Source organism: Geospiza fortis, unplaced genomic scaffold (genome assembly GCF_000277835.1).
Source record: "Geospiza fortis unplaced genomic scaffold, GeoFor_1.0 scaffold12, whole genome shotgun sequence".
Classification (NCBI taxonomy): Eukaryota; Metazoa; Chordata; class Aves; order Passeriformes; family Thraupidae; genus Geospiza; species Geospiza fortis.
In genome coordinates this window covers 219,504-245,904 of record NW_005054323.1, presented here as the reverse complement: position 1 = coordinate 245,904, position 26,401 = coordinate 219,504, and the positions used below count along the sequence as shown (strand labels likewise).

Here is a 26,401-nt window from a genome sequence, read left to right as displayed (position 1 = left end):
TTTTATGGTCTGTCTGAAGAACAGTTAGTGAAAAATAATGCCTAGGTTATTAAAAATGCATGTGATATACATGTGTGTCTAAAAAATAATCTGTTACTAGCTAAATGAATAGGTTATGTGTATAATCGCTAGGCAAAGAACAGCTCTCTATTCCAGGACTGTGCCATTCTTTTAGTCAGCAACTGAAATTGTCTGTGGGTAGTTTTCATTAATATAGCTTAGAGACCAAGCCTACTTCTCTGCACAAAGCCCTATTTTTCCCCCCAAAATTCAAGAGCTGAGGTTAGCTGTTGGCCTTAGCTGTGGATGTAGCTAGAAAACACTATTGGTGAAACGACACTCTCAGAGTTTGAAAACTTTCCCTGAAAACAATCTTTTATCTCCATCTGTAGTGTTCTGCTGAAAACTAAACAAGGTGTCCAGCATTTGAAATATCTCATTAAGTGCAAGGGGAATAGATGTCCAGAATTTGGGCTATGCCAAGTGACCAGAAAATAATTTCATCTGACAGGTCACAATTAGGCAACCATGTGTGCATTTGGAGGAAACCATACAGTAAAAGAAATCATGTAGATCATCTTTTTGAATTTGGTAACAAGAAATAGAGTCTTGAATCTGACAGTGGAAGAACATGAAAGGAGAATAGTCTTGTAGAGTGCTCCATCAAATATAGTTTTTTGGGTTTGCCAAGGTTATGAGCTTTTCGATATTTGGAGTAGTTCAGTCATGTTGACTGGTGAGAAAAAAAATTAAGCCCTGAAGGAATATATCATAGTCAGGAGAAAGCAAGAGATAGGAGATGACAAAACTAGATCTGAAAGAATTTTTTGTTGTATTTTAGTGGTTTCAATGGAAATGGCCTTTTCTCTATCACTTTAAGGAACTGCTTGATTAAAGAAAAATTAAAGTATTTCCATTTACTTGTTCCTTTTGAAAGTCCTGTCTAAATGGAGCCTAGCACTTTTGTTGTTAAATGCTGCACTGCACTTTCTCTCTGCTGCTCATTCTCAGTGTAAATCAAATGGAAGACTATTCGGCCTTTAAAGGTACATATGCCTCCATATGTAGACCTAGATGACAAATCTGTGCATATTCTGGGCGATTTGTCATACTATTTTGGTTTTTTGTATTTTTTTTTTTTACCAAATCCTCTCTTTATAGTGTCGTTAATAAGAATCTTGCAGGCAGCTGGGGGAAGAATTACCTCTGGGAACAGGTTATTCCCATTTTTTGTTTCTGTCATTGGCTCTTAAAGATGTGACTCTAGCTGCTGTCACAGAGCAAATTTTTTTGTGAGCTGAGCCACAGTCAATACTGTCCTCACATAACTGAGGGGTTAATTGCCTGATGTTTGTCTTCTTCACTGCAGTTACCAACTACAGATAACAGGTATCCCTCAGCCAGAGAGGAGGTCGAGGGAGGGAGCCTCCACTGGAGTACAGCTATCCTGCACTTCAGTGGAGGACGGTGTCTGGACTCCATCCCTGAGTTAGTAGTAGAGGAGCAGACCTGGGTTCCAGCAGCAATGAGCAGCTCCTCCTGACACACAACAACAGCTTTAGAGAACCTCAGCACCATGGGCAAAACCAGAACACACCAATCACTATAAAATACATCTGGTGAGCCCGTGGAAAGAGGTGCTTGCTGAAGAGTAAGGTGGTGCCAGGGAGATTTCAGCAGCAAGGAGGCACAGCCTCAACTGTGCGCTGGGAGTTAGGTTGGCTAGTGGTCCCTGTCAGCTCCCTGTGCCTGCCAGTTGCTAGAAAACTGTACTGCTCATTCCTGGCCCTGAGCATCCCTCCCTTGAACTCAACATGTCCCCTTCTTATCAGGTATCCAAAATGCTAAGGTTGCTGCAGCAAATTATTTAGGAGCTAAGAGGCCCAGAAAAATCTGTGAAGATAAAATAGATCAGGCCTAGCATAAAATACCAAAGAGTATGAGCTTTTGCTCCTTTAAAGAGGAGAAAGGCAATTTGTTTAAATTGGTTTTGATTAGTGTGAGCTTTTTGGACATAACACAGAGTGCTTGGAAATACTTTCCGTAGGACAAAACCTGGGCATTGGACTAGCATTGCCCCCATAGCACATCATATCAGGCACTTTTAGAGAACAGAGGGAGGAGGAAGGAAAAATTACTGTTTTCTTGAGGCCATTTGCTGTATTTGTTCTGGCCTGGCCCAGTACTGGCTCCTCAAAGGATTGAATCCCAGGCATAATCTCATGCTAGTGTAGCCTATCCAGAGCAGGAGGTGAGGTTGACGAGGCACAGGTTAGCAGCTGCCTCTGGCTCCCCTAGGAGGCTTTGCTCAGCTAGCAGACTGCTGTGTGCGTGAGATCAAAAACATTTCCATGGCACCTGCACAGGAAAACCAAAGATTTCCAACTCTCTTCAGACCTTCAGTTCTGAGAAGACTCAAAACCACCCCTTCACTTCTTGAGGAGACATACCAGTCAGGTCTCATATGTTGATGGGAAGCAGTAGCAATTATTTCGTAGGGGAAGGCTGAAACAGTAGGAAGTAATAGTAGTAGTCATGTAGCTGCCTTGAGAGTTTGGCTACCAAGTCCTGCTGATGTTGATGACAGCCCCATCCTCCTGCTGTTGCTCTGACTTGCTCATGAAGGCAGCTCTGTGGTGTCAGAGTGGCACAGGTAGTGTCAGAGTGGTGTCAGCACCCACACTCACTGCAGAGCACAGGGCAGCATAGACCACATGGAGTGGCTGGAAAGCACATGTGATTGAATCTCAGTTCCTACTTGGGAAAACCTCCTGTCAAGTGGTGAAAGTGCTTTGTATGCAGAGCTTTGGCATTCTTGTCAGTAATGATAATAATAATTAATATGTCTTTCCTCTCTTTGTGCTCTTAGGGTTTTATTTTGGTTTTTTTTTCTTTTTTTCTTGTACTGAGAACAAGCTAAATACATTAGTCAATGTAATTTCTATGTAAATTCTACATACTTATTAATTTTTTTACCTTGCAGTCTCCTCCTTGCCTGACTGTGCCAGCTCTCTGTCATGCATTGTGTCTACTCTGTGCACTGCATGAAATAATAAGAAGGAGATTTTGCAATTATGGGTGACAGAAATTCTAGTCAGCCCATGGTAGTAGAAACCCTGTATAAGTTTCACCTGAGTTTTAGACTTTTCTGCATTTTGCAGTTTGACAGAAAATGTGGAATTGCCATGGCAACTGCTCTGTCATATGATAATTTTGCTGTTTCTGTGAGATAAAAAGCATCTTCTAAAGAGGAACAGCCTCTGCTTCTCCCTAGCAGTTTTTTTCCCAGATTGCTATTATTTAAAAATGCATTTTGTATTAATTGTTTTTCTAATTCTGTTATTGAAAATAATGACAGTCCAACTTCTTCATATATGAAACTACCAGAGGAAACACAAGTAACAACAGAATTATTACAAGTGATTTCAGTATATGTAAAATACACTGGACTGTGGGTTTTTGCCTGCATCATGTCAGAGCCTGAAAGTGTTGGAAAACATTTCAATTCCAGCCCTCACTCAGTTCAGATGTGATTGTGTGTAGCCCATAGTGGGAAGCAAATTTGATGTCCATGATACAGCTGTGTATGCTAACATATTGTGGCTAGTGAAGCCTTGATGAAGCAATATCCTTGTTGCATCATTGGCAAAGCTTATGGAAAAAAGGATTCTGCACCTGAAGGTATGTTAAGATTCAGAAGTACGTTCCTCAGAGAAGGGACATCTAAGCATGAATGACTTCTCTTGCTTCTAGGATCCATAGAGGCTGAAATCCACAGATAAAAGCCCCTGAACTTAGAAGACAGCAATCCATGCTGCCCTAGTCCTTGTGCCACCATCTGAATTTTAGTATGGTAGCTATTCAGTTTTCAGGACCCAGGATTGCAGTATCACAAGTAAAAGATATGTTTTTTCCAACAGTCACCTTCTAGCCGCTTCTTCACACATGCACACATATAATACTAGAAAAGTGGACAGAATTGTCCCTGTTGAACAAAAAGTTTGAACAAACCATGACTATTGCTGTTAAAAACTCAGTTTGTTGGCAGAACAATTGGACAGTATCAACTTATTCTGTTTCTGTTCTGGTGAGTGTGGTTGGTCTCATGCTCTACATATTAATTCTGGATAGAAAGTAAAGGGACTAGTTGGCCAGGAAAAAGGCATCTTTAGTTAAAACATCAGCACTACTTTTGTGTCTTATCTTCCATTATATTAAACCTAGGTATTGTTAAAATCCAGAGGTATAGAGCCCAGACACCAGTTTCTGTGAAAAATAAATTATGAATGTTAGTAACTTGCCATCTTTCTCTTGTGGTTTTAGAAATATTTTTTTAATTAGTATAGCGCAACCACTGTACCTCTTGACTACAGAGACTATTAGTGATTTATTGTCAATTATAATATTCCTCATTTAATTGGTGTCAGAACTTGCTTTTATTTTTGTGCATGAAAGTGTTTTCTTGCTTTTGATATGTGGTTTGTAAGGAGAAATCAGAAACTGCCTATGTGTGACAGTTAAATTAGTATTATTTCATTACATAACATTTAAGCCTCCTATTTGATCCACTGACACCCCAGAATTCCTCTGTGCACCTACTTTCCTCCATGTCTATCACTTTAGGATTTGACCTCCAGTTACTTACACATATGCCTAATCTTAGTCATGTGAGTAGATTTACAGAATTTCAAAGAAGTTTTTGGCTGAAATCTTAGGTTATTCCGGTCCAGGGGCATTTGTTTAAATCTACCTAAGAGACTAACATCAGCAGTACATAAAGAATGCATCCACATTACCACCATGTATTTTAAACAAGCAGAGTTTTATTTTAAAGAAATAATAAGAAAGGTAAATACCAGCAGAATACTAGGGGTTGCTTGAGTTAAATGCTCAAGGATACAAACCAGCTGTGTACTAGTATATTTTTGGGATGAGATCAGTTTATTTGTTCTGTGTTTGGAAAACACTTGTCACAGCAAGAGCATGAGTATTCATACATTCTCTTACAAGAAAACTGTTTGTTTGGAATAACATGTGGCAGGAGAATGAAAATTGTACTGCCATTATTTAATTGCACTTCAGATCACATCTGCATTTCTAAAAGAGTTATTTAGAAAGTACTTCCTCCATCCTTCATGCTGTACTCTTTCCTTATCTTACCCGTACAGGGCTATCCCACATATTTCCTACCTTCTGTGAACATCTGTCCTTCCTTATATTTTCATTTTCTCCACCAGACACTGAAAGATGCCAGTGATAATGCCCGCAAGGACTTCCACCGTGAGGCAGAACTGCTGACTAACCTGCAACATGAGCACATTGTCAAATTCTATGGTGTCTGTGTTGAGGGTGATCCACTCATCATGGTCTTTGAGTATATGAAGCATGGAGATCTTAACAAATTCCTCAGGTAAATCCATGAACATGTGTTGTGATCCTGAGCCAAAAGGAGCAGAAAAGGTAGCTGTTACTGGTACTTGATGTGAAATTACCAGCTACCACTGGAAAAAGGTGACACCTAGGAAGACAAATTGTAAGACTATTGTCTTTTGTACCAGGATGTGGGGCTCTGTTTTTGACTGTTTGGAAGTACCATTAAATCAAGCTTTGTACCAAAGAAATATTGTTTCCAATATATTTCCATGAATTCTGAAATGTTTGGTTATAAATCCTACAGTAGGAATGATTTTCTTACAGGCTTTCTGGTAGCACTTGGATAATCCCACTCAACACCTATTGCTATCTGTAGGCATCAGAGAGCTTCTGAAGTCTAACCCCTTTTCTCTTCCCTCTTCTCAGTGTTTTGGAAAGACTGCTATAAATCTGCAGCAAGAAAACTCTGAGCCATGGAAACTTCTGTGAATTTGGGATCCAGATTAGTCCTTTATCTCATAAAACTGTTCAGGAATGTGTGTAGGAAATTGAAATTTGTCAGTAGAGCAATTATAAATAAATAAATGATACCTAAGGCTCGCAATAATAGGTAACCCATAATCCAGGAAGTTATGAACAGAGGCCTCATATATGTGCCATTTCTACCTGCACCTTTTGACATAAAAATAAAATTAAGAGATGTCATTTGCTCTATGTTAAAAATATAAGAGATATTCCTTTAATGTCTACTGTGTAATTTTATCAATAAATATCACAAAGATATTTCAACATACAGAGGTCTTTCCTGCTAAAGACAGCAAGGGGTACCACCATTTTGGAAAGATATCTCTAACAGAGCTGTAAAATAATCAAAATAGATGTCTCATTAAATGGATTAATATTTTCTATATAACTTAAATGACTATGATTGCTAATGCTGCCATTTATGCGTTTTTGATAGCATATCTGAAATGAGTTTGCTGTCTTTTTACTACCTCTTGAAGAAGTAGCCATGCCATAAAACAAATGACATCAACTAGCATCCTCCCTTATTGGCAGGGCTAACAGGTTTGACAGAGAAACTGGGACCTGAACTGCAGATGCAGAACAAACATTACTAGTCCTCCCAGAATGGCTGGCTCTCTGGCAAAGGATTTAAGTATATTTTAGAATTAAGGGCATTTATGTTTGTCTGCTTGGTCTTCTGCTGTGAATCAGGAGAGAACTGCTGTTTCCCTAGCTGCCATCCTAGTACATTTTCAGAACACTGAATTTCCATTAGAAGAAGCCAGATTCTCAGTTGATGAGACATAATTTCTTGCTCCATAAGAAATACTTATTATGCCTTGATTCTTTTTGATTGGCTTTTTCTTACGTTGTAACTCTGATTTTGAATTATTGTACAGAAAAGTATTTTAGCAGACAGTATATTTCCTACTCTAAGGCCTTCACTTTTAAAAAAGCTATTAATCAGCCCTTGTCTTTAGAACATAAAATGATTATGCTGGGACAAGCTATTAAACCTAAGCTCCAATTTGTCATTCCTCTCACATTTTCTGCAGCTTGTGCTGCAGACCAGAGGTTCACAGCAAAGTGGGCTGTTCCATATTTTTTACCCTGCAGCGCCACCAAAGGCTGTTGAGGAAAAATTGATCTGAAATTTTAACCCAAATGAGCCAGGGTGCCTGCATGCAGCCAAAACCTGTTCAGATCTAGGATTAAAGCTGTAAACTCATGCCTGCCCAGGGCTTGGTCTGTTGACTAGTGGATGATGTGGCTGCAGAGAATATTTGTCAATATCCTTGGCTATTGCAGACACTGAAGGTCACCTCATTTATGGCCAGCATCAAGCGGACAAGCAAGCTGGAATGTTAGGAATAATTTACAAATTCCTTTAGATACAGACCATGTCCTCAAGGAAACTAGCAAAAGATGAAAAGTTCTTTAATTTAGCAGCTCAGAGATGTGTGTCTGAGAACACTTATTAAAAAAATCCATGCATGATAAAGATACAGTATTTTTCAATAGGAATTTGCTAGTGAGTTTTAGTTGGAGATTTCATGTCCTCCCATTTATTCCTGCCCCCATCCACCTAGACCAGATGAATGTCTGCCTGTGCATACCCTGTGGCAGAAAGTTGCTTTGCCTGGTACCAGATACAGTCCCATTAATGCTACACACCCTCCTTCATTTCTTTCTCACATCTGTCACTTTGTTCATGAAATTCTTCCCTTGGGGCAATTTTAATATCGTATTTCTAATTGGTAGTGTCAGATTTGATCTCACAGATTTTGATTAATTTGAAAATCTTTTCCAAACTCCTGTCCCCTTACCCTAGAGAAAAATTAAGGCCTCACCTCTATTGAGGAGGGAAGAGGAGAGGTGGTCTCTTTGAAAGAATAGTTTTCAGGAATGGATTAAAAAGAGGGCTTCTGAAAATACAGAAAAATAGAATGGATGGAAAAGGATATTTAGAAAATTATAAAATGTATCAAATGAGTAGTGATTGCCAGATTACCTCATTGAGTGGATAAGGATTAGCTAGTAGCTCTTGCTACAAACATTGTTCATATGAATGTTTATATCTGCATCTTCAAGGTTATAGGAGGTACAGGCATATCAGGGCTCACATAGTTAAGATGGGTAAAGCTCATATGACCCAGTACTTCACTGGGCTTTCATAATCTGTTTCTGATGAAGTGCATACAAGCATTCTCATAATCAGTAGATTGTTGCTTCTTAGGAACTTGCTAGGTCTTGAAAACCTCATGTTTCTGAAGATATTTTGTTTTTCCAAATAGCATGTGTTTTGTGCCCTCTTCCTATTGTCAAGGATTCCCGTCTCAGGCAGGACTCACCCTTGGTGATGAAATAAGCAAAAATTCTTTCCTGCTGTGCATTTGGATAGGAAATTAGAAGTATAAATTTAAAATTGCTGCCCTTGTTTCTCAAATGGAGAAGGAAGTTAGCTCTTTCTTGTTTAAGAAAAGATGGAAGTGTCAGTGGCCTGTATCCCTGCTGAAATCAAGAAATGCCAGTCACAGGAAAAGTGATGCTATGCATGCCACTTCATTGACTTTCCCTCAATTGTTTTTCAGTCTTACAGAGTGATAAGATTTTCCCTTGGTTCCCAAGCAGACTCATTTGTCAGCCTTTCTCCAGAAAAGATTACTAGAATGGAACGGGAGAAAGGTGATGCTTTCTGACAGATGGGCACTGTTGTGAACACATATGCTTTATTTCCTTGAATAATATATACCCTGTTTGTAGTGCTCTTCAGACCACCTATCCTTCATCAATGAAGGAAAACAGCAAATGAGAAAAGCCAAGACAAAAGATTTTCCCTATTTTTATAGCATTTTTGATGGAGTTGTGTGGGCTGACGCTCACTAATACCTTTCTGTTCACCAGCTTACAAGTGGCCTATCAGTTTATCAGAATGTATTTTGGCGCAGGGCACATGGACCAGATGCAGGACTGATGGCAGAAGGCAACCGTCCTGCTGAGCTGACCCAATCCCAGATGCTTCACATTGCCCAGCAGATTGCTTCTGGTATGGTTTACCTGGCATCACAGCACTTTGTGCATCGAGATCTTGCTACCCGGAATTGTCTGGTTGGTGAAAACCTACTGGTGAAGATTGGGGATTTTGGGATGTCTAGAGATGTGTACAGCACAGACTACTATCGGGTAAGTGAACTGCTGTAATAAGTAATAAGCTAGGTCTTGTTCTATCTTCTTACCACATTGCTGTGACTGATCTGCTTTTATACTTAACCATCTGTCTGTCAGGTAATTTAGAGCCTAGCATATGGAGAACCTGGTTCTGAATTAAAGGGTTTTGGTAAACTTGGAGAGTTAATCAGAGTAGTCTGTCGTGTTTTGTTGTTTATATATGTTGGGTTTAGATTCTAAATCACAGAAAGGTCCTTTTCTCTGGGCAAAAATTTTGCACATTTGCTTGGCATAAGTGAAGAAGAAACAGCAGATAAAAAGGGTAATGAAATTTGGCCCAACACTTTGAAGCTATTAAAATATGTTCTTAAATACCACTAAGAAAAATGGAAATGGTAACTTTGGGAAGCAGTTGTATAATGCATCAGTTAGCTAGAGGAAAAATAAGTACTGGGCAGCAGTAGTGACCAGTTACTTTACTCAGTAAGAGATTAGGTGAGAAGTTTGTTATACTGAGCACCTGAAATCTTTTCCTACCTTAACCAGGGCTTTAGTCCTACTTCTTAATGTTGAAGAGCTGTTTTGCAGAGGGTAAGAGTACCTCATTGCTCTTTTTCATTCTGACTGTTTTCCCTGAGCTTGGTTGCCATAAAGTGCAATGTGAATTTTGCAAAGGCCTTCTGAGATTGCTGGGCTAAACAAACTGAGTGCATTAATGCTGTTGTTGGTGCAGTCTTTGTAAGTGTGGTAAGTCATGTAGTTGACACATTTAATGTTTGCTATCACATTTAATGTTTGCTATCACATTTGTAGTTTCATGATTGGAACTGAACCTGTTTGTGGCTTGGGGAAGGCAATCCATGACCAAGCTGATAATTTACAAACCCTAGAGTTTATCCTGTAAGGTAGTCTCATCATCCTTAAGCACAGGTTTTGTATCTGCCCCTCTACTCCTTAATTCTTATTCCTTTTTCATTATTACTTTCTTAGCCAGCCAATTTGGATTGTGTTATTAAAGTAAAGTGTCACCTCACCATCAGTATTGGTGGGATGCCTGGGAAGAGATTGTCCCTACATCTGGCTAAGGCTGGACAGGGTAGATGATGCTACACTTTTGAAAATTGTTGTTGAATGCTGATTCACTTAAAAGCTCATAAGGTGCTATTAATTTACTTTACAGTTTACTTAACTGTAAATGTTCACTGTTAATTTTCTTTCCTTTCAAAGATAAAACTTAATTTAGTAAACATATCCAGATTCCTCTTATATATTCTTATTTTGGAAACTGGCACTCTGAATTATTTGACGAATGTAAAACAAGCATGACTGCGCTTCAGAGCCTAAAAAAAAATGTACAGGATGGTAATAACTTTCTCTATGTTTTAAAGGACACCCATGAGCAGAGGTTAAGGTTTCTTGATTTTGCATCTGATTTTGCATATTGCAGTTTTGCACCACTTGTTGGGATTGAAGTTGTGTCTCTGTTCCATACTTCAGTGTTTACCATGTTATTCGTTACACTTAAGAATGAATGTACATGTTTCCAAAGATTGTTACAGTCAGAGGCAACATTTTGGAACATATACTTTGCTTATTTCTGGAAAAAAAAAACCAGACTAACTCCCCCTCCTGCATAAAAGCTACCTACAAAAGGGGATAGAAGCTCAGTAGTCATATGGCCTTCCCGGAGACAGCTGAGGCTTGGCTCAGGCATGTGATGGCGTATTGACTCTGGCATCAATGTACCTGATCACGTACATCTCGGATTAATCCTCGAGTCTTGCACATGAGTACTCAAGCAAAGCTTCTACCCAGTGAAACACAAATTTAGAAGAACACCCATGACCCGGACAAAGCAGGAGTTCAGGAAATCCTGGGTAACCTGGATAGTCCTTGGGCACCTCTGAAAGGATCTCATTTAAGAGGTACATTATATTTTCCTCTGTCCCTCATAACAGAATCACTCTTTTCTTTCCTCCTTCTCTCCCTTATCTTCACTTATTTTTGAGGTGAAGGAGAGTGTCTGGGAGGTCCAGGGAGTAACAAAGGAGGAGGTAGTAGTGTGAAGAGGGTACAATCATTGATGCGAGAGAGGGAACAAATAAGGTGGGAAAGGTAATTGTGAGAGGTGTTAGTGAAAGACAGAAATGCAAATGAAGAGAGAAAGAGGTAAACAAGTGTCAGAGGGGATGGTGTAAAATAGCATAGCCCCATCCAAACTGGTGGTATAAGCTTGCAGAGTGATGGGTGGATACAAAACTTCAAGTTGGGAAGTTGCTTGTTCTACACAGTAAGAAAACCAAGAAGAATAGCTTCTCTGGTGCCTCATGTTCCAGTTGCTTTCTAATTAGTGCAGAGGAGGGATAGAGCCTGCCATGCCACCATATTTCACAGCTGATAAAAGTTTGAAGCTCGAGTTGAGCCTGTGAAGTTTTGGCCTGCCCTTTCTGGGACATATGTGGGTTGGTCAGAAGATGGTCATGAAAAAATCAAGGCAATGATGAATTCCCAGATTGTTGTCTGGAGAATTGCATCCTTGGCAGGCCTAAGTCAATGATAACACTGGAATGGCACTGACGTACCATACCTAATTGCTTATAGCAGGCTAAGTCTTTTTAACTGGTCAGGCTAAACACTCACAGAGAAGCAAATCATCCCCAACCCTGACAGCTTTATCTGATGCTCATTGGAGAGATTTACACAATTCCAAAAAGTTCTGCAAGAAACGGGGTGGGTTTTAATACACTGGAATTGGTTTTGGTTTTTTTTTTTTTTTTTTGGAGCCTGCCACTCAGTCATGATGTTAGATTTGCCCAAGATGATTATTTATAGCTTGCTTCTGTAAGATAAGGATGATCCCAAGTCATTGTGCACTGTTAGATTTTTAATGACATCCTGCATTGAATCAGCTCAGCTGTTAAGAGATGCTTCAGGGAAGAGTGGGAGAGAAGTAACCCTTGGACTGGGAATACATATGATGTGTGGCCCTGATTGCACAAGCTTTCCTTTTTTCTCCCCCTTTCCTTTTTCCTGTCTTTTTCATCATGCAGGAATCTTGAAAGTGGGGAAGTCCTGATGTACATGCTAGCATCCAATGTAACAGCAGTAGGGTTTGATAGTCGGACCCCGGGGACATGAAAAAACTGCGATGATTTTTCTTTCCCTTAAGTGCTCTACACCCCAGGCCAAAGTAAAACAACTCTCAAGTAATTGGTTTGGTTTGTGAGCCAAACAGCTCTAGCAATACTGCTGAACTGCAATCCTTATAGCACAAAAGATCCTTTCACAAAGTTATTTACTTGGAGAGCTTAGGTCTCAAGTTTATTAGGGGCTTTTATTTGTCTTGTTGATACCTGGGCTTTGCTGTTTGATTTCCTACTCCCACAGGTCAGGGTTTCCTATCTTACTCTAAGATACTCAGGTAATTCTTTAGTGTAGCTTTCAGTGCTTTTAAGTGCTGACACTGAAGCCTGGGAAGAACCACTTTGTTGTTACTTGTTCTTGCATTCAGAGATAATATATCAGGGCCTTTTTAGGCTTCCAGTTCATGTTTGCAAGTGATTGCTCAGTATTTGATCTTAAAATAATTTCAGCATTTCTTAATTATAAGCGAGAAGCTTGAAAAAAAGTAGAAGTCATCTTATCCCAGTACTTGGAAAAACACGGATATGCTTTAAATATCCAGCCTGGTCAGCCAACTACAGGCTTGAGCCAAGGTTTGGGATGAAAATGTGATCTCACCAGACTAAGCAAGAGCTTTGCCATTACCTTCATTAGGATCAGAGTTTCACCCTTCCCCACTTTTATGTTTGTCCAGTGCAGGATAGGCATTCTGTTTCTTATTTAGATTTATGGAGCTCAGTTTTGTAATCCCTATTTAGCTATTGTATAACCTACTTGCCTTTATGTAACAGCACAAGAACAGAGGAGAAAATGTGGACTCCTTTTCTCAGCTTGCACAAACCACTCAAAACTCTATTAAACTGGGCCTGGTGTGGTTTCCATCTTTCTTTAAGGCCCAATTTGCCCTAAAACTACAGAGAGGTTCACAAATTAGTTTCTTTCACCTCTGGCACATATTGGGCAGAAGACTATGAAGATATGTTTCATTATAAATTTCAGTGACTCCATTTGTCTTTAAAATCTTCACATTTTGCACCATTTTGCTATTTAAAGAGAGCATAGTATATCAGATTGGAAGAAGAGACAGAGGTTACTGAGTCTAAGTCTTTCACTCTTGAAGGAAGCCACAGAGTAGGTGTTAAGGGTAGGAGCAACAAGAACCTGAGACCTCATCATTCTGCAGGGAAAACACCAACACTCACTAGTACTTTAGCCTCTTCTATATAAGACACCAAGCCCCATAAAAATTCTAGTCTGCCCGGGAAAAGGAGAAGTTTTCAACAGTGTCCTAAGCACCTAAAGAGAAGCTATGCTTGGCAAAATTTCATGAGAGATCTTAAGTCAGTCACACCTGACACACAGCAAGATGTGAGAGCAATCCCCATCAGACATTTCTGTGAAAATTGCCTTCTGAACTGGCAAACTGTAGAAAGATATGTGGGCACAAGCCAGCTGCACCAGCCTGTGGCATAACTTGCTTTTGGTGATGCTCCTCAGAGCACATCTGGCCATGTTGCCTGTCCTCATCACCTTAGAGCAGTGTGGGAACCAAAGATGATCCAGATTCAAATCAAATGACAAGAGGGAAAACAAAAAGGCAAGTCCTGAAGAAAGACTTTAGTTGAACGAAATAATAAGGTGCAGCCTGCAAAATGCTGACAGGCTTCTTCTCAAATACCTCTCAGGTATAGAACTGGATAGCAGCAATCTTGTGTTTCTGAAGCCTGGATTTCTGACTCCTGAATCACTCCTGTCCTGTCACGCAGTCCCTTCTCTCAAAGTGGATGCTGCAAATAAGTAGGATCCTGTGTTGCCAGTGCTTTTTCCAGAAGGCTGTACAACAGCTTCTCTGTCCTAACAGCTGTATTTTTTTTTTAATTCAGCAACCTGGATTAACTCATGAGAAATAGACACCTACTTGATCACATTATTCTACTCTCTTTCCAGCCTTTAAATCTCAATTGTATTTAGAGAAACTACTCTGTCCCCTACCAGACTGTCAGAAAGAAGGCCCACTGTCAGGAAAAAAAGTGTTTTCATTTTTTTCCTTTTCACACTAGCCTTTTCCAACGACTTTCAGTGTCTGAAAAGGCAATTATTGTATCTCTTTCTGGTACAGACATTGCTAGAACTGTGAGTGGTATTTTCCAGATCTGATATTTCCCTTTCTTCGATTAGAGGTACCTCCCAGCCTCTAATGAAAACATGCTGCATAGTACATCCAAATCCACATAGCCTGTGTCATTGTCACATGTTAACCGTATTGTCAGACAATGCCCTGGGCCACTCTCATCTTCTACTTCTTCCAAATGAAGAACATCCCCTTTTTTCCCCTAAGTTCTTGGTTTCAGTCCCTCAGTGAATGACTTTGCAATTCATACTGGCACATTTTGTACCTCCAGTGTTTGAGAAAGACTGTTGTTTCTCTTTTTTTTTTTTTTTTTGTTTTCTTTGGGGGCTGGGTTGTTTTGTTTCATCTTGGTTCTTTGGGTTTTTGGTTTTTTTTTTGGGGGGGGGTTGTTGTTTTTTTTAATTAGAATTCAGATCTTGTCTAAATTGGTGTAAAGAACTAAAGAAACAGAATCAGGCTACCAAAAAGTAAACAGCTGATGGAGTGAGAAAAGTTTGTTGGGAAGTTTCCTAGATTTTTGTAGTTTTGTTTCCTAATGTTTCTTTGATAATTTCTATTTAATGCTAACATTAAGTATTCTGGGATGTTTGTCTTTTTAAAAAAATATATTTCCCATGAGCTTTCAGTTAAGACAGAAAAAGCTATTAAACCCCTTAACCTCCCAGACTTCCAGAAAAACTAATGGTTACACAATTTGCCATTCCAGGCCTATTTTTAAAATACATAGATTTTGGACCTTCTTGCTACGTAAAAAATATGAACAACTCTTTTGAGAAAACATTTTGACACTTGTGAGTGTTAAAGTCATCAACAAACAGTTCTTATTCTGATTTTTGCTGTTCCTAAGAAAAGCCAAAGTCGCAGTTTGAAAAACAGTGAAATAACGTTAGAATTAAAGGAATGAAAGAGCATCCTGCCCACTAGCCATACCCTCCTCCCTTCATGTATGAATCTAATGTTGTAGAGTGCTGTATTTCTGGAAACTGCATGATATACTTTTCTGGTGACACTCTATGAAATATTTTCCAAAAGATAAGGCAAGTAAAATAATCACCAGAGAGTGATCTCTTTTAAGCTATTTCCAGTACCTGATGCCTATTTGCAAAAGAATTAATGCATGACAGCAAGGGGCTAAAAAAAGAAAAGGCTGGTTTATCATTATTTGGGCTGTAACTAGCCAGGCAAACACCATGATACAAATGTTTACAGCGAGGAACAAGTGTCTGTCTATTCTGAAAGGGCAATAGCAGCAAACACCTGCAGGTCTCAGCTGTCACTACAGAGATGAATACCTGTGTGTGGGAGTTTGGAGGAGGCTGCACTAAAGAAAACAAGAAAGAGTTACTGGGAAGTCAAGCAGCTTGTCAAGGCATTCTCGTAGGTGTGTGTATTGAATTGTCACAGTTTGAAGGCACAGTTTGAAGGCTTTTTATTAGCTGCTATTTTTGCATCCATTGCTCAAAAGGAAATTATCTGCTTCCCTACATGGACTTCTCGGCTTTCCTCCTCCGTCAGAGTCTCATTGCATCATGTGTAGTGCTGGGGAGGACAGAGGGTTCCAGCAGCCCTGGAAGACGTGCACAGATGATTTCATGCAACTGGAAACAATACAAGAAATAATAGGCCAGCTTGAGAGATGTACATCCAAAGTAGCTGCCTTGAAGTCAGTGCAGTAGCTCTGAACCTAAAGTAACATAATCACAAGCAGAATTAGGCCTAATGATTTTAAAGGGCTTCCTAAAAGTCACTGCAGCATCAGTATTTAAAAACTGGTATGCACCAGAACACGGTGTTTTCCTGATGACCAAGGGTAAGCACCACGGCTTGATACCTGTCACTACTTGCGCATGCCAGAATATATTCTGTGCTGTGCAGGAGGCATGGTCTGTCCCCAGCTTTTACTTACACAATTGCTGATTGGATTCCTGGTTTTGTTTGGGATTACAGCTGTTCAACTTCTCCAGTTCTTCACTGAAAACCTAATTTCAGCTTTATCTTAAGCAAAAACAAGTTCCAAATTTTAGTACAGCTGTAGAGGTAGTCACTTCCTAAGTGAAGTTTTTTCATCATCTTCACATCAGGGTTATTGGTCTTGCGCTTCTGTTTCCATCTGTTTTCACCAATACAGATCCTAAGAGGGGAGTCCAAGAAAGTTCTCCTTATTAGTGTTAGGAGAAGGAACATCAGATGTCCAACATGTGTAGAGTGCTGGATTTAACAATCATTGCTTACTAAACTCTGTCTTGCAAGGTTAATGACAGGTTGGTAATACAGAAAATGAGACTATTAACTGGGAGGTTGTGACATACTTCACTTAGCCAGACTAAAGCCACCTTTTGCTTTAAATGTGCAAATAGGAAGACAGCTTCATGGCTCCTGGAGTACATTCTCCTTCAGTCTGTGAGATCAAAGAGTGTAAAGAGGGCAGAAACAAAAACCCATAATAACTAGGTTGAAAAATTAAGATGATTAAAAGAGACTAAAGTAAAGTGACCTTGTTGCTGTGACTAGTTACTTGATTACCTACCGAATTTCAGTGCCTAATATTTCCTTGTAAATCCACCAGCACTAGATTTATACCAACATGGTTCTCATGCAGCATGTCAAGAAACAAGTTCATCTTGAGAAAAAAAGTTCAAGACAGGAGGCAGTACCTAGAAACATATTTTATGCAGAAATCCTGTTGAGCTGTGCTATAACTTAAAGTGTTGAATGTCAATCAAAATATTAAAGTGTTTGGAAATTTTCAAATGGAAATTTTCCCTCTGTTTGCTTCTGTTAAAAGCTTTAAGAATTTAGTATTTTGTTCCATACTGGTTATGGAACAGATATTACCTTTTTCAAGGGTCTTGTTAAAGCATTTTAAGGGAGTGCTTTTCAGCTGGTTACTCCTGCAGTATGCAGTTGGTGAGAGCCATAGGATCCACATGCACGCCTATAGGATAACAGGAAGTCTACACAGTCATCGTCACCAGTGGCTGACACAAGCTTTTCTGTTGAGGGGCTCTTAGCACAGATGTTCATTAACTTAAAAAGTCCTTTTAAAATTATACATACAAAACTGAATCATTCTCAAAAATAACCACACATATGGATATAAATTGCAGGAAAGCAATGATTCACACATTGAAATTAGCCTTAGGAACTGCAATTTGGAGAGCTTTGCAGAACTGTGATCATAATCGCCTCATTCCATTAAGTAGCAGCAGAGCTGTACAGAGCTATTTTTTTGCAGGTGCTGAAACGATTTAACTGTTGTTTAGATGATTAGCACATAAGAGAGCCATGTCCTCAAACCCATCCCTGTTCACAATTTGCTGGATTGTACTTGGAATATTGGGGGAGGCTATTTCCATTGACTTTACTGGAGCCAATGTTTTGTCCAGGGTTTTAGAAAGTGAAAAGTTTATGGTCAACCTTTTCTAGGCATAAAATGGCAAGAGAAATTTTAAAGTAATTTCTGTTGTTTTTCTTCCTGCACCAGGCCTTTGTGCAGACTAATAAAGCCTTTTAGTATGGGGAGGAACCATGTGTAAATATCTGGAGATACTGTACTGCAGTGCTACAGATTGTCACTTTTGGCAGGCAATCTGCAAAGCAATTTACAGAATTCCAAAGGTTAGCAGCTGAAACTGTTGACTTTTTGATGTGTGATATGCACAGTGTGAGGAAAAGATGGTGTGAGAACAAAATCAGTAAAAGATCTCTGGGAGCACAGTCGGATACTGGAATGGCATCTCCTGGGTGCTGCAGAGCACTGGTGCGATCTGTGCGGCCGCCACTGCCACCGCTGATGGTGGGACAGCACAGAAAGGCCACCCAGAGGGAGCAGTCCTTAAACGGGAATTCTCCTTTGATGTCTGGTCACAGAATCAGCTCCCAGCAGAGTCTTTGCAGGCTTCCAGCTGGAAGGTTTTCTTATGCAAATGGCCTCTCTCCTTGCACTAAAGAAAGCAGTTGCTAGGCAGTTTTCCGAAATATGCATTTTTTACCCTGGGCTTGACGAACAATCGGCACTCTTTTGGCCCACAGAGCTCAGGAAGCAGGGGAAGGAAGAACTAGACAATTAGACTATGAGGTGGTATGTGTAACAGGATGGATTGAGAGGATGAGAGGACAGCACCAGCTAGTAATAGAGCCGAGGCTACAAATCTGGCTCTTTGTGTGTGCATAGCAAAGAACTACTGGTAGTGATGGAAAAGGGGAAGAACTGTGTGACACTTCAGATCATTTCCATCTTCAGTGCTCTCTGGGTCCTTTTTCTGTCCAATGGAACTTGTGTCCCCTCCAACCTGATGTGGAAGGGAAGTCAGTAGCAAAGATTTAATCAGAGGCTGTTGGCATCAGTGACAGAGAACATGCAGTCAGAATCTGTGGTTATCTATGTAGCTGTAACGCGGATGCCATTGTGAAATATTTTCAATACCAGATGTCATGAACAGTGGTGAAGTTTTTGATGCCTTGTCAGGAACTGCTCTCCAAGCTTCCCAGAAGGCGAGGACTCCAGAAATAGACTGATACTGCATCTTACAGTCTCAGGAACTTTGTAATTAGACTTCAGAGATAATTTGGCTTTGAATGATAGCCTTACATAAAATGGAGCCAAAACAGGTATAAAATGCTATCAAGTTTCTAGCTGTGTCCTAACTTTAGGAAAAGATGAAGGACTGATTTAAGGCATGTTGGTGTTCGTTTGAGGCCCCCTAAGCTGTGTGTTCCCTGGTGGCAGGAGGCAGGCGAGGAGACTCCACACGGTCTCTGAGGGTGCTAATTGGGTGTGGGCTTTTTCGGGGTCCCACCCCCGGGAGCAGCATGGTTTGTGAGGGAGAAGGGGGAAGGGGGGGACGGAGGGGGAGAGAGGGAGAGCCTAGGGAGGCAAAGGGCCGAGAGTGGTCTGGTCTCCCTGACACAGTTTAGCAGGGTGATTCGAAGTGGGCACGCAAAAAGGTGTGGGCCAATGGGATTACAGATACATGATACTGCAGGGGAGGATCACAGGCTTGGAATAAACCCTACATTTTCGAGGGGTGAGACAGAGCATACCATTTAACTCAAATGTAACACGCAAAGGTGCATGGCAGAATAAGCCTCTTCTATCAAGGACAGATACAAAAGAATTAGAAAATATTGTGGTGACTCAAATACTTCTATCTCCATCAGGTGGGTAAAAAAACATCCAAAAGAAAAGCCATATGAGTGGGAAGTAACTTCATTCTTTAGAGTGTACTGAAATGTTTTTAAAGAAAAAAAAACCAAACAAACAAGCAAACAAAAAAAACCACCCCAAAACCAAAAAACAGCTAGCTTAATACCCTTGAATTAGCTTTCAAAAGTTACTATTTATTTGCCCTTAAAAATATTCTTGCAACACTGCTGTCCAGTCCATGAGGATTTGAAGAGCTTACATTAAATTTGATGTACCTATCAGTTCCTATTTCTCTTCCACAGTTCATTTCATCCAGGGCTTGATATTGCCATAGTAGTGTCTCAGATGTTTGGGCTGGGAACAGAGTCAGACCCATTGAAATGATCAGATAGCACTACAAACACTGAGAGGTGATGCAAATGAAATTTCAAAACTACTCCCTTATTTAGTCTTATACTTGTTTTGATCTTCAGAGAGGTATAACATTTATATTTTCTGTCTTCAAGCTATTTCCCAATGCTTTGGAAGAAGTTTAAATTATAGAAATTCATGATTTTTGAGTCTCATCAAACTATATTTCAGTCCTCTGTTCCATGCAGTTCAAGCTTTTTCCACATGTTCAAGATTTTTTTAATGAATATGAGTCCTGGAAGTAAACATTGTAAAATGAATGTCCCTCCAGTTATTCACATCACACACTTAGAAGCCAGGATTTTAAAGAAAGAGCTATGGTGTGAGACTTTTGATAATAAGTGTGTAAGGCTGTAGATCCACATCTACAAAAATATTGATCCTGTGTAATAAAGGAGTCGACAATGAAAATGAAACAGAATTAAAGCCATTTAGAGATAAAATAATCTTGAGACTACAATACTGTAAAGCACAAAATATTGGGTCTTTTCTGTTGCTATTGAAAATTACTATGACCTAAGCAGTTAGTGTTACAGCCTGTACTATTTCTCTAGGAGACAGAAAGACGTTGGTACATATTCAAAGAATGAAAACTTGTCTACCTCCCAGACTAATGAGCAAACTGGCATTGACATTACTGGAGACAGAGATTTTACTTTTATTCTTATTACTTGCAAATTTGTAATGGCTATCTGATTTCACTTCCATGTTCACTGTTGAATCTACAGGGTGAAAAGAAATAACATACCCTGTGATCCAATTCTTGCATACCACACCATGAAGCAAATCAAAATGTTTTGCTGGAAATAAAAGCCGGGGTTTTGTTAACTGATATGTAAAAGATGATGCAGTCTAAGCCTCCTTTAAGGAGCTCTTTTATAACATCATCTAGTCCATTTCAGGGTGTGTGTGAAGAGAGGCCTTCAGATTATTTTATGGCCTGCAAGATTATGTCTCTGTAAATCTGGATGTAATGGTGTACACAGAAAGGGAGAAATCTTAACAGAGCAAATACATTTTTCTCCTCTTCTCCTTTTCTTTCTCTTCTTTTTTTTTTTTTTCCTGGCAGTAGAATTTTAAGATAAAGAACTGTTCATTAAATGTATTGCCAGATATTCTTTGATAACACATCAACATTGCAATTATTTCACAGCCAGTATAAATATAAAGGGGGAAAAAAAAAGCAACATGCATGACTGTCAGTATGATCACAAATTATTTGTCCTAATGTTTTTGTCACCTAAGTTCCTCATACTGCCTCAGCCCAGGCCCACAACATAATACTGTGATGCTATCGAGAGAATATGGATTCTTTCCAGATTTATTTACCAGATGCCTGTCACCACAAAGTCGCTTTGGAAGACTAACTGATAGGCTGGGCTCTTTGCAAATTACTGCTCTGCATGCAGTCCTTTTGCAGCTGATTATGCTGCCAATGTTATTTTCTGACGATGAGATTTAGTGCAGCATACTGCCTGGCACTATCCTTGTAGAAGATTTTTCTTGCTAGTGAGCTAAGCAAAGGGCAGGGTCCTGCATTCTTGGCAGCCTGTCATATGCATGAGCTGTTTGTTTTTTGGATTCAGCAAGCAGAGTTTTAAATCATCTTTAGCAAAACAAGACACAGAGAAAAAAGAGAGATCAAAATAGAGCTGAATATTTCATGCCATAATTTTGGCAGCACATCTCGTCTTGTCTTCTAGATTGAAAGCACCAATGAAAAAGGGAATTTTGCAGTTTTCAATTGCGTGACTTTTCCATGCTCCTTGAGTATCCTCAAATATTCTAGGACTTGTCTCTCATGCCATATCAGCCATTTTTAGAGAAAAGAATCTAGTGTTGAATAGTTGTGTGGGAAAAGCATCATTGTGTTAAAGTAAAGGTCAATGCCTATACACAGTGAGTGGAATGTGCCTCTCAACAGAAAACCAATAGACACTATTTGAATCTGCAAAACAGAAATTGTATATTGTTTAAATATATATAGGTCAAATATTGCCATTTTCTGCAAAGGGAATTCTGTTAAAAGTAATTAAAAATCTTTGCACAACTTCTACCTGTTCGCATAGACACACACAGCTGTGATTCTTACACCAGTCATCCTTGGAGGAACATTTTTGACCAATAAGTATTTCCATCACAATTTGGAAATGCGCTAATTGGTGGGTTTGGAGCTTGCATATGCACACATATGCATATTCAGTATTAACCTGGTTTTCCATCGCGATCAACTTTAGTTCCTAGAATAAAATGTTAAATAGAAAATGAGGAAACTGAAGGTTATGCTGTACTGCACATGGTAAAAAGCCCTTCAAATACATATTTAAATACAGCTAAAATGGCATAAATTAGAAAATGCAAACAAGTTTCATGGAGAGGTTTATACAGTTCCACTGTACAGTGTGAGACAAGGTACGTCCAATCTGCAGACACTGCTAGCTCAAAAATTGTGACACGAGCTTAATGCAGACTGCAAAGCTATTCAGAAGCAGGATGAATGTTCCTTTTCTGAAGGCATACACTTCTTCTTCTGTGCCACTCACAACGTCAAAGCTAGTTGTTTGAAACATAGCTTGTGTTTTATGTTTTCAACTGTGTCATTAGGGATATGGAAAACAGCATTATGCTAATTAACATGATCAGAAAAAAAAGAAGATATGTAAGTAAAGCTTTCTTCCTTAGTTATTCCTTTTAATCTATTACATCTTAATGTGTTTGTTTAAGATGGAAGACAGGAAGGAATAGATCTGATCTATTTAGCCTTCAGATTACATAAAATAGGCAATTAATCCACACCTGTACTTGAATAACTTTCTATTGTAAGTAAAGTTCACAGGGGTATTTATGGATTTAAAAACTTCTTGAGAATCTCAGAATTCTTAGCTTTAAAATAATTGTGATCTCAGAATTTTAGGAGTACCTGTTTCCTTGCTGTTCTTCTGCTGCTGTTTGAGTCAACTTTGAAAAATAGAAAGAACTAATTGTTGTGTTCCGCTTAAGAACTGGAGAAATGCAGGTTTTCTTTAAATAGATGCAGATAGGAGATGAAAATTGTGTCCCTAAATCACATGTAAAAGTGGAGAGCAATAAGTTGCAGAATTATTGGTGATCTCATCTCATAAAGGACATGGAAAGTAAGCAAAAATACAAAAGAAGGAAGGCTAATGGACAAATAGGGATATAGTGAAAAGGGCCAAAAAGCATTTAAGATTGGCTTTGAAAAGAATACCAAAACAGACAGAGGAGTGTCTTGACTGTTTAAATGTCAAGAGTATGAGGAGGAAAGTGTTGCCACTGCATACAGGATGATGTGGGAAGGAGAGTTAGTTTGGCCTGAAAGCAAAATTAATCTTTAACATCAGGTCTTGAAAGGATAGTGATAAATATGAAGATGCAGGCAAAGGGGCCATTGGGATATGAAAGTTAAACCTGGAACACACAGAGAAAAGAGATCCTCAAGCAATGAGGGACTTTGATAGCCAGTTTTATGATTGGAGACAAAGAGGTCAGCAAACTTTTAAAGCAACATAAACCAGCCCTGCTGCCCAAAGCAGGGGTCCTGCCCTCCTCTAGTCTCAACAGCTAATTCCTGCAACATCTGCTTTTCTGCACCAGCATCAATGTTTCTGCAGCAACTGAACAAACTTTGTTAATGTAACATTCCAGATGAAAAACAAGCTTTCTTTTTTTTTTTTTTTGGTTGCAGAGAAGACTTTCTCCAAAGTACAGTACAAGGGCATTCTTGATTAAAATCTTTGTTGAAGGAGAGTCTAAAAGAACTGTACTATATGAGTGCTTCAAAAGACTAAAATAAACATTAGGGGTGAAAGAATACTATTGAAACTGAAGAGCAATGTTCATTTAAGAACAAATTTATGCAATCTGGTTATCAAAGAATTATCAAAAGGAAGAGTGAACTTAGAATAATCTCATTTTAAGGTGGCACTGTGCAATTTATGAAGGAAATTATTCAAGGTAGCCAAGCTATGCCTTAGGATGCAAGAGGATCAGAGCACTTGGTGTGCTCCACATAATTCTTAGCTTAGGTACCTTGAAGCACATAAAGAACCAAAACTCCTGCGAGTGTCAGAAGAACTTGGTTCAGCAGAGTGCCAGCATGAGTAGCAATCTGAAGCACAAATACTTTTGTCTTGATCGGTTTACCCCATCATTAGTTTGCACAGAATATTCAAAGTAGAGCTGTTAGTATTTATGAAAGACATTTCCAAGTGGCTGAATTTTCAGGGCAAGGAAAAGGTTTTGAAAATATTTATTAGTTATGAAAATACTTGTCATTAATTCTGCAACTCTTATTTGGAAAATCTTCTGTTGCTGTGTATGAAACTTCACACACTGCAGAAAATCAGGTTTGACTATATCTTCTCCATGACTGTGACAGGAAAAGCCCATCTTTTATTTCAGCATGCAGTCTCTTTGCTCTTGACTTTGATAAGATACAATTAAACTTTAACTCTCAGCATTCCAGGAGGGTTGAGTTCTAGTTTTACAGATGCTTCTGTTTTACTACAGCAGGAGAAAATACTGCTTTACCTTGTTTCCCAGTGTCCTGCATTACTTATTAGTGAAAGCAGAAGATTTTAGAGGATGAAAACATGTAATGGTTCTGCTTCTGCTCCAACTGTATCTCCTTTCTTTTTTCTTCACACTTTTTTTTAAGTGTGACAATTCGAACTTACCTTTTCAGCTCATGACCATTTCAGAACACAAGTGGCTCCTATTTGTAACAAGGTTATTACAACCCTTTCTGGTTCAGCAAAGTGGAAGCTCATTTTAGGTCAAAAAATTGCAGCTTTGTTGCAAAGTGAAGTATTGGGGCTTCCACTGGATTGTGCTGGGTTCTCCCTGGAGTTTTAATGTATAGCAAATTCATCACATTTATTATTGCATATTATATGCAAGACTCCAAGTGTCTTTCACAGAAAGTATAAAGCCATCACAGCCTCAGTCACTCTAGAGCATTCAAGTTCTGAAAATCTGTTCATGTTCTGGAGATTCCAAATACGATCAGAAAGTCCAGCAGCAGCAGTTCAACACTGATGTGAGAACCAGGATGCTCTGTCAGTGCTCCTGAATCTTGCATAGTGGGGATAGGGAAATGGGCAGACTCATTTTCCTGTTGGATGTAACAGAAGAAGATGTAATAAAGCAAACCGATACTTGTTATTCTCAAAGGTGAATGGTATTTTTCTCTCAATCAACCTTTCTAACAGCTTCCACAAGTTCTAGAAAAAGCATAATATTCTGTTAGAAGTAGACCAGTGGAAGTTGCCTGGAAGTAAATTAAATGGTTCATCCTTTTTTCTATTGCTGAGTTTGGGACCCTGTTGAATAGCATCAAGATGAGCTGTTTGATTTCTAGCGGGTGTCTGGGTGCATTTTTCTGATCTTGGTCATCACTGCAAGCATTGGGAACCTCGAATTGAAGGAAACATGAGCCCCAGGGTGGCTATGGAAGTTTTTCTCCACACTGAAATAACAGAGACTAAAACTCTGCAACTGTAATTTCAATTATATAGGATGATTCTGTGCCTTTTAAAGAGCAACTGCTCAGAATTTAAAAGGAGCTTGGAGACTTCTGCGGACAGGTGAGTTGAATTACAGTTATTATTAGACAGCTATTTCAAAATTACTATCCTTTGAATAACAAATCCCCCATCTCCATGAAACACCATCAAAATGTGGCATTTACTTGTCCTTCCAAGATTTTTCTGGCACTCAACACATAACATGAAATTTCCTGTCCTTCCCCTCAACAAGATGCTTTATAGAAAGCTTTCTTCTTGCTTTATAGAAAAAAACACTAACCATTAAAGTTTATGGTGTGTCAGACTAGAGTCATGAAATTAAAAGACTTAGATACTTGTTTGATTTCGATAGTTTTTGATGTGTAAATGCTAAAACTGGTTCTCTCATGTGCATGAAAGAGCAGGGGGATGGGCATACCCAAATCTGTATTGTTGTTGCTGTTTTCCGCTTCTGTGAGACCCCACCTGGAGCGCTGCATCCAGCTCTGGGGCCCCCAAGATAAGAAGGACATGGATCTTGGAGTTCAGAGAGGGGCCACTAAGAGGCTGAAAGAGCAGGAGTTCTTCAGCCTTGTGGTTAAGAAGAAATATTTAACAGCTCCCTCATTTCTGAGCACAGTCTAGCAAATGTGCAGTATTCAAAAGAGGTTGTATAGAAAAACATTATAGATCCTGTAATTCAAAATGTTTTCCATAATGCATATTTAGATTGCTAATGGCACTGGAATCTTTTGCTCCAGAGGGAAAAATCCCATATGTATCATACATGTGATATAAAAATATTTATATAGAAATGATACAGTTGTAAACATGTGATCGGTTGCCCTGATGAAGTACATTCACAAATGTTTCTGCCTTTATCCACTACACATAAACCTGGTTACCCAAGGACTTGTAAAATGCCAAAGATCTTCAGACATTTCATTATATTTTAATTCAATATGCAAAGGTGATTTTTCATTTTCCTACCAAATGAAAGGTTTAATCCATTCCTGC

General features: G+C 39.2%; 1 protein-coding gene across 1 annotated transcript in view; it reads left to right on the top strand.

Annotated features, from left to right (window-relative positions):
* The window catches only part of NTRK2 (neurotrophic receptor tyrosine kinase 2), a 179,091-nt gene that overhangs the window by 127,529 nt on the left and 25,161 nt on the right, over positions 1-26,401 (top strand). Inside the window, exons 13-14 of the mRNA XM_014306955.2 lie at positions 5,238-5,410; positions 8,829-9,063. Of these exons, the coding sequence (XP_014162430.1) occupies positions 5,238-5,410; positions 8,829-9,063 (408 nt within the window). The remainder of the gene's footprint in view (positions 1-5,237; positions 5,411-8,828; positions 9,064-26,401) is intronic.